We start from the raw sequence: 14,922 nt of genomic DNA, 5'->3' as shown, positions 1-14,922 counted from the left end.
ACCAATGACTGGTGTCAAAACCATGGCCTTAAGCTTAATGCCAAAAAAATGCATCGTCATCCCCTTTGGGAGAAACTCAGTTCCCACTAATTACCAGCCCAGTGAACACTGAAGGCATTACAAAAGATCTGGGGACAGAGGCCGACAGCAACCTCTCCTTCGACCACCACATTGCCACTGTGGTCAGAAAGTCCTTCTATGCGGCACAACTCATTATCAAGCATTTTGCAACCAGGAAGAAAGAGGTCATCATCACTCTCTATTCTTCCCTTATTAGGCCAATTATCAAGTATAATGCCTCATTTGACATGTACCTCGATAGATACATGCAACAGCTGGAAAGGCCACAAAAGTACCTCATGAAGAGGATCCTAGGCATTAAACACATGTCCTACATGGACAGACTCAAAAAACTCCATATATTCTCGCTCTCATATTGTCTACTAAGAGACAATCTCTGTTTGACTTACAAAGCCATGTCTGACCCAGCTCTGTTAGAAATGCTACATCTAAAGAAATCCCAATCCCTCCACACCACACACTACAGAGACCTCAATCTCATTACCACAATCAACAGAACATGGTGGAGGGACAGGTTCATAACCTAGAGACTGCCCATGCTCTGGAACAGACTTCCCATACATGTCAAGCAGAGCACCTCACTGGCCCTCTTCAACAGAAATCTTGATGAGTGGATGGGAAATAAAAAGTTCACCCCCCGGGATCACTCCAGTGGCTCTACTTGATAGAGGCACTGGGAACTAACATCGGGCAGCACAATGCCAGGGCACTTCTATGGGCTAGGCTTGTAAAGGCTACAGGGCCATTAGCCTATTACACACCTATGAACCTATGTGGATAAAATAGATGACAGGGTGCCTTTGGTGTCACAGTGACTGTCATCAGAAGATGAGATCTGGCTCACATATACCAACTCATCTACCTCTGACATCTGGGTATTGCAGTACTCCTGTGCTGGGGCCACCTTTTTTTTCTTTTTTTTTTTTGTGCCCCAGACACCTCATGAAATGTCCAAGTCTAGCTGTTTAGTCTTCAAAAAGTACTTGGTCAACTGAAACTGGAAAATCAGTAAAATCCTGGAAGTGGCATGGAAAGAAGCACTGCCTGACCTAAGCAGAGGTAAGCCAGCTAGTGCCAGTTTATGCCTTGGGATTATGGGAACAGCCACCTGACACGCCTTGGATCATAAGTAGGGGGAAAGAATCTTAATGTAGCATAGCCACATACTAGGATTCTGTGAACCCTGCCTTCTCCTTCTGAAATCATAAAATGGGTCTCTGAAGTTGGAGAGTTTGGTCTCAGAAAGCATGTCAGATGTGAGATGTGCAAAAACCAAAGGCATAGGCACCTGTGTAGCAATTACACCAGAAGGCTCATATGAAGCATACTCCACAGACAGACATAGCAAAAGCATCTCTCCACAAGAGGACCTCCAGATGCAGGAAGGCAGGGTTTTTCAAAATGTCCCCAGTTTCCCAATCCTTTTCCATCTTATTGGCATACTTTTTATTTGATGCAAGGTCCCTCTAAGCCTTTGCAAATGCTGTATCACGTCTCTCTAAATGTATACTCCTGCAGACACTGATACCTTGGATGGACTGTCCTCTAGGTGAAAAAAAGCAGTGTGAACAGTAGTCCACACTGTACATTTGCCAAAGGCAGAACAGAAACCTATTATGAAAATCCTTGTGAGGGATTTGTTTTCTGATAAACACAGTCATTAACTTTGACAAAATACTGTTCAGAACTAGAATGAGAACAAGACAGACAACAATCTAGCAAATTTTAAGATAAGATAAAAAAAATCCCCCGTGAGGTACCTACCTGGTTGTTGGAAGTAGGCAGACTGAAGGACTGAGTTCTGTGAAAAACATATACCTATGCAGACTGCATGGCAAGAAAAGCTTGAAGATAATCACCAGTCAACATATCCATTAAAGCATGAACATTCTCACACTGTGGATAGAGTGAAGTAGCAGAGGCCTTGGGCTCTGGAAGTCAGGCTGGCAAATGTGCTGCCTGCATCTAGGATATTCCAAATGTGAGGACTGCAACAGTGAATACTATCATGAACCTCTTTCCTCTTATTACAACATCCCTTCCTGGCTTAAGGACAGTGTGACTTGACAACCTGACAAGTTGCCTGTGCTATATAGAGGTTTTCTTTCTTCTAGATTTGGAAGGCTTTAGAAGAAAAGGAAAGATGGTGGTACATACCTTCCACCGTAAGCAGGATCCTATCACTTCTCTGGATATCTCTGATATTGTCTTGTGAGGAATCAGTAAAGACGATCATGCTCTGAAAAGAGCAAACAAGATTGCTCAGTGAAGCTCTAAGAAAGGAAGTTTGTCCGAGCTGAGCATCTCTATAATGTGAGCCACCCATTGACTACAACATCTCTATTGCAAAAAATGTAGAGGACTAAATGAAAGCTCTTTCTGGGAATTTGTACTTCTTGTAGGCTATACCTAAAATCATTTTAATAATATCGCATTCATCTAAGCCTGGGAATCACAGCAGGTTTTCAATCACCGTTAAAGCCAGGAGGTCTAAAAATATGTTGCTCAAGGCAGACAAGACATGCAAAAAAAAAAAGAAAAAAAAAGCTATCCTTAAGAGTTTCAACAGCAGAAGTAAACTAGTGTTCAGGTTCAGGTGTTCATATGCATTTAAATGCTTTCATAGTGAAAAACAAGAGATGACTGGCCAATCCAGGGTAGATTTTATTGTTTTGACTGCATTTTTGAAGAAGAGTTACCCAAGAGGAAAGCAGTTTTGTCATCCCAGTCAATTTTAAAATAGGGTTGTACATTTTTAAAATAGGGATGTACATTTTGTCAATTTAAACACTGCATGCAGTGTCCAAACATACAAAGCTACCTGAACAAAGAGGTTGTGACACAAGCAACTCTATCTGTATTGGGTTCCTTTCTAATGCTTTTACCCAACATGTTCCAAGTAACAGCATGGAGTACACAAGCATACAAAACTAGTCAATGGAAAAATGTTGCACACCTACCAATCATCGGTGCAGTTATCACACATATAAAAGCTAGGCTTCTCCTTCTGTGCCAGCTATCTCATGCCCTCCATTCATAATGAACACTATTATATGGTTATTTTGTACGTCAAACATAGAGTTCTAGAATACTCAGACCTAAATAAAATTGAGGCACGGCAGCGTAAAACAAGATCTCAGTATATATAAACTGATGGCAGCTTCTAGGAATGCTAGTACCAATAAAAGAAAAAAAACAAAACAAAACAAATTAATACCTTTTATTGGCATATCAAGAATTACACGCTACCAAACCTGCCCATGGAGTTTATACATACAGCACTGCATTTACAATGCCAAAAAGGAAGTCTACTTGAAGCAAAGCATGGGTACTGGTCGTAACATTCAGACTACTTTCACAAAAATATCAAAACTGTTATTAAGGATGGCATTTTTTGTGCAAGGAAATATCTTAAAAGAACAATTTTAATTTCTGGTGTAAGACAAAAGTATTACCTCGAAGGGAATTAGCACACAATTGGTTCAAGCATGTGAGAGTATGTTATTTATTTTGAATGGCTAATAAAGATCTGGGATGATGGTCTTGGGAAGCACAAAACATAGAATATGCAATTCAAAAATGGAGAAGGCAGTATAAAAATGACCATGTATGAATTTATTTATTCCTTATCTGTGACTCTGTGACTCTTGCACTAAAAAGGTGATGTTCTTACCCAGATTATAAAGAATGCAAGCCTGTTCATAGCTGATGTCATTATGAGTAACCGTCTTTCCAGAAAAGATCTCTGTCCTATAAAACACAAATTACAAACGGTTTGAATCACACAGTCTTGGAAACATGACAGACACCTTATTATCTTCTCTGCCAGACTAGAAAACAATCCACATACTGCTACTGCAATTCCCACAAACAATGAAAAATAGCCAAGGTGATAAATCATCAGCTACATGATTTATCATGCCACTACAGCATGGATGACAAAGCTACGGTCCTGTTCATGAAGCCACAGCATGGAAATTTTGTACAAACTGTACAAGGGAAAGAAAAATAAAGTATGGTTCCATAAGTCCTACTTACCTGTGACAGCAGATGCTTGAATTTCTCACTGCCTCATGGCATTTGGGGTTATCTGACAAGGTAACCCAGTACTGGCCAGCTTTCAACAGCTCATACTTCCATCTCTCTCTATTTCTGTGACAGCTGATTGGACAAGTATATACCAAGTAGGAAGCCTTCAGCTGTCAAGGAAGTGTGTGCTGAGGCTTTGTTGCTTCCACAAAGAAGGAGATGAAAGTATCTGATGCCAGAATCATCAAGCAAGAGTAAATTCGCAGCCAATCACAATACCACATAAAAAACTAATTTTACAAGAACTGAATCAGAGGTCGAAACCCACCTTGACTATGCACAACCTGAGGGATGGCAAGCAGGTGCTGCCACTGAGGCAGTGAGGACTCTGAACATCTACCGTTAAGAGTTGCGCAAGTCCTACTTAACTGTACTATGCTCGGTATTCCTACTGCCTCAGTTGCATTTTGGGAAAATTCCCAAAGCTTCCCTTACCTGGGTGGTGGAAAGTTAAGGATTCAGAAGCCCCTGGAGAATGGTCCTAGCAAAGCCTACTCTGGCCATTGAAAAAGAATCCAGGTTGTAGTGTTTGTTATCTTTACAGAGGACAACATTGCTGCCTCTAGAATGCTTCGAGAGACCACCTCTTTCCGATATGCCATCAAAAAGAAAAAGGCCCTATTCGAATGAGCTTTAAACCTTGCCTGGAAGAGATTTAACATGGTGGGAATAACAGAAAACAATCACAGAGGAAGTACAGTTGTGTACACTTACCATAAATGTAGATGTTCGAGTGTATTCACTGTTGCAGTCATTACATTTGGGTAATCCTGCTGGCAGGTTGCCCTCAGTCGGCCTGAATTCCAAAGTCTTGGGTCCTGCGTCGGCTGTCGTCACCCCTTCCCTGACGTCAGGTTGTCAGGGATATAAAAGAAGCAGCCAACGCCATTTTCTTTAGTTTTTCTTGCCCCGGATGTCAGGTGCCCCCTAAAAGAGTAGCCGGAATTTATATGTATATATAAAATTAAATGCAGCAATATAAACTTTACCTTCATCCACAAGCAAATACACCTCATAGGTTGTATAAATCAGAGAAGGAAAGATAGGTTCCATCAGAAGAAAAGGGGGGATGGAGGGTGGGTAACCTGGACTGCAACAGTGAATACACTCTAACATCTACATTTATAGTAAGTGTACACAACTGTACTATGTTCTTCATGTTTCACTGTTGCAGTCATTACATTTGAGTAGATTCCCAAAACTATGGTTGGGAGGCTGGAGCTAAACAACATTAGGAGCGGCTAGGAGACCCTGCAGAACTACAGTGGCAAAGCCTATCCTGGATTTAGAGTACAGTGACAGATGATAGTGCTTTGTAAAGGTGTGCACTGAACTCCAAGTAGCTGCCTCTAAAATGTCCTTGGTTGGTACTTCCCTGAGAAAGGCTGCTGAAGTGGCTACAGCTCTGGTGGAATGTAGCCTAATGCCCTTAGGCACTGGCTTGCCATGGTATAAGTAGCAGAAACGAATGCAGTGGCCTATCCACTTTGAAATAATCTGCTTTGAGATAGCCTTTCCTTATGATCCTGCAGCATATGCCACTAGTAATTGCTCTGTCTTTCTGAAAAAGTACAGTTTTGTACCTACCATAAATGTAGATGTTCGAGTGTATACACTGCTGCAGTCATCACACTTGGGTTATCCTGCCATCAGGCGGTCCCGCAGTCGGCCCGAGTTCCAAAGTCTCGGTCCGGCGTCGGTTGCTGTCGCTTCTTCCCGCACGTCAGTGTGCCAGGGGTATACAAGATGCAGCAGACACCATTTTCTTCAGTTTTTCTTGCCCCAGATGTCAGGTGTCCGCAAAAAGGTAGGCAATGTAAATTGCTAATAAAACATACATAGGAAAAGCAATCAAAAACTTTATGTTACCAGCAAACACTTCCCATAGGCAGCAAAGGGTAGAACACCAGGGTAAGTAACAGCAAGTAAGAGGGGAAGGAGGGAGGGTAACCTGGACTGCAGCAGTGTTTACACTCGAACATCTACATTTATGGTCGGTACAAAACTGTACTATGTTCATCGTGTTACACTGCTGCAATCATCACACTTGGGTAGAATCCCAAAGCAGAGGTAGGGTGGCTGGTTCTATAAGGCATTAGGGGTGGCTATAAGGCCCTGCAGAACTGCAGTGGCAAAGCCAGCTCTGGATTTAGAGTAAAGAGGCAGATGGTAATGCTTGGTGAAGGTATGTAAAGAACTCAAAGTTGCTGCTTACAAAATGTCCTTGGTAGGTACTCCTCTGAGGTAGGCAGTTGAAGTGGCTGTTGCCCTGGTGGAATGAGACCTAATGTTGTTAGGTGCAGTTTTCCCATGATGTGTATAGCAGAAACGTATGTAATGGCCTATCCATTTTGAAATGGTCTGTTTTGAAATGGCTTTTCCCTGTGTTCCTGCAACATATGATACAAACATTTGCTCAGTTTTTCTGAAAGCTTTGTCCAAGTAGAAGCGTAACTGCCTGTGTATGTCCAAGGAATGCAGTAGTCTCTCCCCTTTATTCTGTGGATTTGGATAAAAAGTTGGCAAGTTAATAGTTTGGTTTAGAGCCACACTTGATACCACCTTTGGCATAAAAGTAGGGTTTGTTCTTAAAGACACCCTGACTTGGTGGAATATGATGAAAGGTTCCACTGCCATTAGTGCCTGTATTTCTGAAATTCTTTGTGCTGAGGTTATTGCCAGGAGCAGAGCAGTTTTCCAAGAGACATATTTTAAGTCTGCTGAGTTAGCTGGCTCAAAAGGAGGCAAAGTTAATTTCTCCATGACAAAGTTGAGGTCCCAAGTTGGAGTTGGTGCTCTATGGGGAGGTCTTATGTTTTTAGCCCCTCTGAGGTACTGTTTTACCAAAGGATGAGAAAAAATTGGTGGATCTGTGTTGTAATTAGCAGAGATGGCAGAGGCATGGACCTTAATAGATGAAAAGGTCCAGCATCTTAGTCAAGTATTGTAGTATCTGAGGAATATTTGGGACAAGAGGATCAAGGTTGTGAACCTGGTTCCAGGCACAGAATCTCATCCATTTATCCGAATAGGCTTTCCTGGTACTAGGCCTTCTGGCCTCCAGAATGACATCCATAACAGCTTTGGAGAGAGGCATTGTTTGCTTGACTAATGAATTTGCCATGCAGCCAGGTTTAAAGTCTTGAGCTGGCCGTGCAGTATCTGATTGTTTTGCTGAGTCAGAAGTTGTGAGATTTGAGGCAAAATCCATGGTGGTCCTTGTGCTAAGTTCTTTAAGATTGGGTACCAGTGCTGGCGTGGCCAGTCTGGGGCAATCAGGATCATCTTTGGCCTTTCTTGTCTGGCTTTTATGAGTACCTCTGAAAGGAGAGGCAGTGGTGGGAAAGCGTATACTTGTAGGTTTTCCCAGCTGAATGAAAAGGCATCCACTTTCCATGCTTGTGGGTGGTAAGTCCTTGTGCAGAATTTCTGTAGCTGGCAATTCATTGGGGATGCAAAAGTACAGTTTTGTACCTACCATAAATGTAGATGTCCGATAGGTATGCATCTGCAGTCATCACATATGGGTTGTCCTGCCTCAGGCAGCCCTTCGGTCGGCCGGATTCCAAAGTCTGGGTCTGGCGTCGGCTGATGTCGCACTTTCCCCGACGTCAGAGCGCCAGGGGTATAAAAGCATCAGCCGACGCCATCTTCCTCAGTTTTCCTTGCCCCAGATGCCAGGTGCCCTCTAAGGAAGGCTAAATTTGGAGAGATGCATTTAAAAATCCAAACATGCACAATAATATAAAACAAATACACCATAATAGATCCCCCCAGCTAGCTATAAGAGGGGTAAGTACCCAAGAAATACCACAGAGGGGAAGGAGGGAGGGTAAACCTGACTGCAGATGCATACCTATTGGACATCTACATTTATGGTAGGTACAAAACTGTACTACGTCCTTCAAGGATGCATCTGCAGTCATCACATATGGGTAGAATACCATAGCCAATCTGGGGGTGGAGGAACTATGTAAAGGATGGTGTAGCTAAAATGCCCTGCAGGACTGCCGTAGCAAAGCCTGCTCTGGATCTGGAATATAAAGGTAAATTGTAATGCTTGGCAAATGTATGCTCGGAGCTCCATGTAGCAGCTTCTAAAATGTCCTTGGTAGCCACCCCTCTTAAGAAGGCTGTGGAGGTGGCTGTGTCTCTCGTGGAATGAGGTCTAATGTTAGTTGGCACAGTTTTTCCATGAAAGGAGTAACAAAAACGAATGCAATTCCCTATCCATTTTGAAATTGTCTGTTTGGAAATTGCTTTTCCTTGTGTACCAGCAGCATATGCTACCAACAGCTGGTCAGTTTTTCTGTAACCTTTAGTTCTGTCCAAGTAGTAGCGCAACTGTCTGTGTATGTCCAGGGTGTGCAGAAGTTTCTCCCCTTTGTTTTGTGGATTTGGAAAGAAGGTAGGCAAGTGAATAGCTTGATTTAATGAAACCCTGGATACCACCTTTGGCATAAATGTAGGATTGGTTCTCAATGAAACTCTGTCCTGATGAAAAATAAGGAATGGCTGTACTGCCATAAGGGCCTGTAACTCAGATACTCTTCTTGCTGAGTTTATGGCCAGAAGGAAAGCAGTCTTCCAAGACAGGAACTGTAGTTCTACAGATGCTGCTGGTTCAAAGAGAGGCAGTGTTAGTTTTTCCAACACGAAGTTAAGGTCCCAAGTAGGTAGAGGTGGTTTCCTTGGAAGATTGATGTTTTTGATTCCTCTTAGAAACTGTCTTAGGAGAGGATGAGAGAAGACAGGTGGATCAGCATTGTACTCTGCTGAAATTGCTGAAGCATGAATTTTAATGGAAGAGTAAGACAGACCATTGTGGAACATTTCTGCCAAGTATTCCAGGATATGTGCCATGTTCATCACTGTCGCATCTAGGCCCTTTGTGGTGTTCCAAATGTGAAATCTTTTCCATTTTGCTGAATATGCCATTCTTGTGGAAGGCCGGCGAGCTTCCATAATAATATCTTTCACTCTCTGGGATAGCTTGTCCTGAGGAGGAGTCAAGGTATTTTCCAGGTTGTTAGTTGCAAGGTTTTCAGGTTGGAAATGCAGTTTTGTAATTGTGCTGTGTCAGTAGAAGTGGCCATAAAGGAAGAGGCCATGGTTTCGTGCTTGACAGGCTCTTTAACAGTGGGCACCAGTGCTGTCTTGGCCAGTCCGGAGCTATCAGAATCACTTTTGGCTGCTTCGTCCTGATCTTCAGTAAAACCTTGGTCATTAATGGGAGAGGTGGAAATGCATACACTGTTAGAGTTCTCCAGCTGAAAGAGAGGGCGTCCACTTTCAATGGTTGTGGGTGGTATGTCCTTGAGCAGAATTTCTTCAGTTGATGATTGTGGGGGGGAGGCAAAAAGATCTAAGTCTGGCCTCCTCCATGATTGTGTTATCTGTAGAAAGATGTCTGGGTGCAGCATCCATTCGTGTGCATCCATGATATTTCTGCTTAAGCTGTCCGCCAGTATATTGTCTTTCCCTGGCACAAACTGGGATTGTAGCTGTATACTGAGTTTCAAGGTAAGTTCCCATAAATTCATTGCCAGCCTGCAAAGAGGATAGGAATGGGTGCCTCCTTGCTTGTTTATGTACCACATAACCGTGGTGTTGTCTGTCCTTATTAGCAGATGGCCATGATGCAGAAAGGGTTTGAAGGCTTCGACTGCATGTATCACTGCCAGCATTTCCTTTTGGTTTATGTGCATGCGTAGCTCTTTTTGTGACCATAGACCTTGAATGCATCTGCCCTCCATGTGCGCTCCCCATCCGTGGTCTGAAGAGTCTGTTGTAATGGTTTGGCTGGCTATTGGTTTGCTGAAAGGCAGACCCCTGTTTGACTGGCTTGCTTGAGCCCACCACAGAAATTCCTTTTGAAGGCATGGAATGAGTGGTATCAAAGTTTCCAGGCTGTGACTGTGCTGAGTCCATAAACTCCTTAGGTACCATTGTAGTTTCCTCATATGTAGTCTTGCTTGCGGAATCAGAAGGATGCAAAAAGCCATGTAACCCAGGGCCTGCAGGATTTTCCTTGCAGTCAGCTGGGTTTGTCTTGTCAGATTTTTGAAGTAATCTGGTAGTTGATTTTGTTTTTCTACTGTGAGGAAGGCCATTTGGGCGGTTGTATCTAGATCTGCACCCAGAAAGGTTATTCTTTGGGATGGAACAAGTCTTGATTTGTGAAAGTTGACTGTATATCCCAAGGCCTGAAGTAGGTGGATGGCATAATTCAAGTGTTTTACCAAAGTTTGTTGGCTGTCCGCTTGTATAAAGCAGTCGTCCAGATATGGGTATATTTGAATCCTCTGAAGTCTGCAGTGTGCAATTACTGATGCCAGGCATTTTGTGAATACTCTGGGCGCAGTAGATAAGCCAAAGGGCAATGCTGAGAATTGATAATGCTCTGACCCTGCAAGAAATCTGAGGTGTCTTCTGCAACTTTGTCTGATAGGGACATGCAGGTATGCCTCCTTGAGGTCTAGAGTTACCAGCCAAGACCCCTTGCCCAGCATGGGAAGGAGCTGCTGTAGAGTCAGCATTTTGAACTTTGGCACAATGAGATAAGTATTCAGTGCGGACAAGTCGAGAATAGGCCTCCATTGTTTTTCTTTTCTTGGAACAAGGAATAGTCTGGAATAAAATCCTTGGCCTTGTTCTGAGAGAAGAACCTTTTCTATAGCTTTCATTTGCACTAAGCTGGAAATTTGTTTCAAAGCCTCTGCCCTTTGATTCGGTGGCAGGTCTGGCATGCCCTTTCTTTTTGGTAATGTGTGGAAATGAAACCTGTATCCTTTGTCTATTATTTGTAGTGTCCATTTGTCCCTTGTAATACTGTGCCAATTTTCTGAGAATAAAGAAAGCTTTCCGCCCAAAGGTGCTTCCAATTGAGCCCTGGTTGACGGTGTCAAAGTAAAGTCATTGAGCCTGTCCTTGTGCAGTAGTTGATGGTCCTGCATTACCTCTCTGGTTGGGAGGCTGCCATTGACGTCCTCTGTAGGAGCCTCTAGCTTGCCCTCTCTACCTCTGGCACACCTGTTCTTGCCTCTCTGAAACCTCTCTGTGTCTGGAAAGGACCAATTCTTGGAAGGCCAATTCCTGATGAATCTTGGTGGTTGTACTTGGAGAAAATCTTTGACTGTTTGTACGGATGTTGCCTTTTCTTCAAATTTCTTTAGGACCTCCTGAGCCGTGGAGCCAAATAACGTTTGCTTTTCCAGAGGAGCATCCAGCAACTTTACTTTAACATGGTCTGGCAGAGATTGTTCCTTCAGCCAAGCATGCCTACGTATGACTGCGCCAGTCATAGCTGACCTACATGAAGCTTCCAATGCATCATAACCACATTGCAAGAAATGGTTGCTAACCTGTTGTGAGTTATGTACCAGATCCTGAAGTGACTTGGTCTAGGGGTCAGGTGAAGACAGTTTTTTATGCAATTCATCTAACAAATACTCTTGGTACTGTATCATATGAAATTGACAATTTAATGCCCTCATAGAAAGAGTAGCAGAAGTATACACTTTTACCCCATCTCTAAAGCTCTGGACTCCCTTTCAGAGGGGAGAGTATTTTTAGCAGTTGCAGCTGCAACCCCTTTAGGGCCCTGGGAAATAGTTTCTGGATCAGCAGAGTGGGCCTTGTAAAGGTAAAGATGTGAGTCCGGGACCCTGTAGTACCTATCGGGTTTGGCAGGAGCCGGAGGGAGAGAATCAGGGGTTGTGCTAGAGTCAGAGTACACATCCTCAATGACATTCAAAACAGGAGGAATAGCTAAAGGCCTATGCTGAGGCAAATGTAAAAAGGTCCTTAATCTTTTCCTGGAATCAGAGAATTCCTGGCCCTACCATTGGAAATGCTCTCTCATGGTGTGTAGTGTCTCCCCAAAGGAAAACTCTTCAGGAGGGGAGGCCGAGGGAATAGATTCCTCTGCATCAGAATCCTCGTAGGCGAAGAGCCTCCTCCTGGTGGTCCGAGAGTAGAGCCATCAGAGGCCTCATCTGAGGAGTGGGGATCACAGGGCTCAACCCTGGGCCTTTTGTCTGGAGGAGGTTGAGAGCCCCTGTTCGGATGAGGTTGAGAGCCCCTAATTAAGGAGATAAGATCCTCTGCTAAGCTTAGAATCTGTGAACCAGTAGAGGGTCCCTGAGGGATAACCTTGGGAGGCAAAGCTTTTGAGAGTTTAGCAGCTTTAGCCTTGGAGAATGCCTTAATGGACATGGATGCAGGAGGCCTGGCTGCACCACGTGCTGGTGTAGATTTGTCTAAAGGAATGGTGTCGGAAGGTTCCAGGACACCAGTTTCTGTTGGAAATTCAATAACCGACTCAGCCGGGGCCTCCGGGACCGAGGTAGTCGGTTGAGCGGTTTCAGTATTTGGAAGTACCAAGGACTCGGTTTCAGCCGAGACCAAGACACTCGCGGTAGGCCTGGCAGTGGTTTCAGCCGAAACCACGGCCCGCGTGTGTTGGTCCTTGTCCTTCCGTTTCTTAACTAAATGAGAAGTCGGAGTCTCCGACGGCATCTTATACGAAAAACTAGCCCCAAAAAATTCCTCCGCAAACTCCGCCCGACGTCTAAGAGTGCGTCGGTTGAAGGAAGCACAGGCTGAACAGGCCGAGACGTCGTGGTCTGGGCCTAGACAGGGTAGGCAGTAAGAGTGGAAATCCTTATGAGGTATTTGTTTCCAACAAGTTAAATAATTATTAACTTTATCTGACATCAGCTGAGGCAAGAAAGAGTCCCCAACGGGGTACTTAGCTTTTTGAAGTCTTCGGTAGCTGAATTACAGGAGCTGGTCGACAGGCACTTGCGAACTGCTTCTGCTTCGGGCACCACACGGCAAGAAAGACTGAGGAAGATGGCGTCGGCTGATGCTTTTATACCCCAGGCGCTCTGACGTCGGGGAAAGTGCAACATCAGCCGACGCCGGACCCAGACTTTGGAATCCAGCCGACCGAAGGGCTGCCTGAGGCAGGACAACCCATATGTGATGACTGCAGATGCATCCTTGAAGGACATCAGATCTATGTCCGGGCTCCACCATTTCTGTGTTATCATCCTGAACATTTGTGGATTTAATTTCCACTCATGCGGATCCATGATGTTTCTGCTTAGGTCATCTGCCAGTGTGTTTTTCTCTCCTGGCAGGAATTGTGCTTGCAGATGAACTTGATAGGTTATAGCTGTGTTCCACAAGGTCATGGCTTGTCTGCAGAGGGGATATGAATGAGTGCCCCCTTGCTTGTTTATGTACCACATAACCGTGGTGTTGTCTGTCCTTAGAAGAAGTTGTCCTGGATGCAGAAGGTCCTTGAAAGCTATAAGGGCATTTTGTACAGCTAGCGTCTCTTTTTGGTTGATGTGAAGATGCATTTGTTCTGCGGGCCACTTGCCCTGAATATATTTTCCTGCCGTGTGTGCTCCCCAGGCCTTATCTGAAGCATCTGTTGTCAGTGTTTGCCTGGCTCTGGGTTGAGTGAGAGGCTGTCCCTTGTTGAGGTGACAGGCTTCAGCCCACCATCGAAACTCCTGTTGAAGGCAAGGAATAAGTGGTATTACTGTTTCCAAACTGTGACAGTGTTGAGACCAGACACTCTTTAGGTACCATTGTAGTTTCCTCATATGCAGTTTTGCATATGGAATTAGTAGTGTGCAAGATGCCATGTAACCCAAGGCCTGAAGAATTTTTCTTGCAGGGAGTTGAGTCTTTGTTGCCATTAATACAGTCAGTTGTCCTTACTTGTCTGGCATGAGATAAGCCATCTGGGCCGTTGTATTTAAGCTGGCACCCAGGAAAATAATCTCTTGTGAGGGCATTAGTTTTGATTTATTTTTGTTTACTGTGTACCCTAGGCAAATTAGCAGTCTTTTTACATATGCCAGATGCTTTAGAAGAATGTCTTTGCTCTCTGCTTGAATAAGGCAGTCGTCCAAATATGGGTAAATTTGAATTCCTTTTTGTCTGCAAAATGCAGTTACTGGTGCCAGGCATTTTGTAAAGACCCTGGGCGCAGTAGATAAGCCAAAGGGCAGTGCAGAGAATTGGTAGGGCATTGAACCTGCTAAGAATCTGAGGTATCTTCTGCAATTTTGTCTGATACGGACATGCAAGTATGCCTCCTTGAGGTTCAATGTTACGAGTCAAGCTTTCTTGCCCAGCATGGGAAGAAGCTGCTGTAGTGTCAACATTTTGAATTTTGGAACATCCAGGTTAGTATTTAGAGAAGAAAGATCCAGAATGGGCCTCCAGGCTTTGTCCTTTCTGGGAACCAGAAAGAGTCTTGAATAAAATCCTTGCCCGTGCTCCTGCATTGGTACCTCTTGAATAGCTTTCATGTCCATGAGTGCTTTAATTTGCCTTTGAGCCTCTGCCCAATGATTTGGTGGCAGATTTGGCATTCCTTTTAACCTTGGCATAGTGTCAAAGTGGAACCTGTAACCTTGAGACACAATATTGAGAACCCATTTGTCTTTGATGATTAATTGCCAATTGTGACTGAAAAGTGTCAGTTTTCCCCCCAAGGGGGCTGCCAAGAGAGAGATGTTTGGCAGCTGTAGTGGGAAGTCATTGGGTCTGCTTTTTATAAGGTTGAGGCCTGTCTTCCCCTTCTTTCTGGGTTGAAGTACCCCATGGTCGAGGCCTGTAAGTACCTTTTGGTTGACCTCTGCCTTTTGGACGTCTGTATCTGCCCCTTTGAGGTCTGTCTGAGACTGGAAAGGACCAATTCTTTGTTGGCCAATTTCTGCTAAATCG

At 44.1% G+C, this 14,922-nt stretch overlaps 1 protein-coding gene across 1 annotated transcript in view; it reads right to left on the bottom strand.

Annotated features, from left to right (window-relative positions):
- PTPN23 (protein tyrosine phosphatase non-receptor type 23) overlaps nt 1-14,922 on the bottom strand; it is a 1,983,393-nt gene that overhangs the window by 1,611,007 nt on the left and 357,464 nt on the right. The window contains exon 4 of the mRNA XM_044066015.1: nt 3,755-3,831. Within this exon, the coding sequence (XP_043921950.1) occupies nt 3,755-3,831 (77 nt within the window). The remainder of the gene's footprint in view (nt 1-3,754; nt 3,832-14,922) is intronic.

This window comes from Protopterus annectens, chromosome 3.part0, assembly GCF_019279795.1.
Source record: "Protopterus annectens isolate FY-2018-M chromosome 3.part0, PAN1.0, whole genome shotgun sequence".
NCBI lineage: Eukaryota > Metazoa > Chordata > Ceratodontiformes > Protopteridae > Protopterus > Protopterus annectens.
This window is presented reverse-complemented; position numbering and strand designations above follow the sequence as displayed.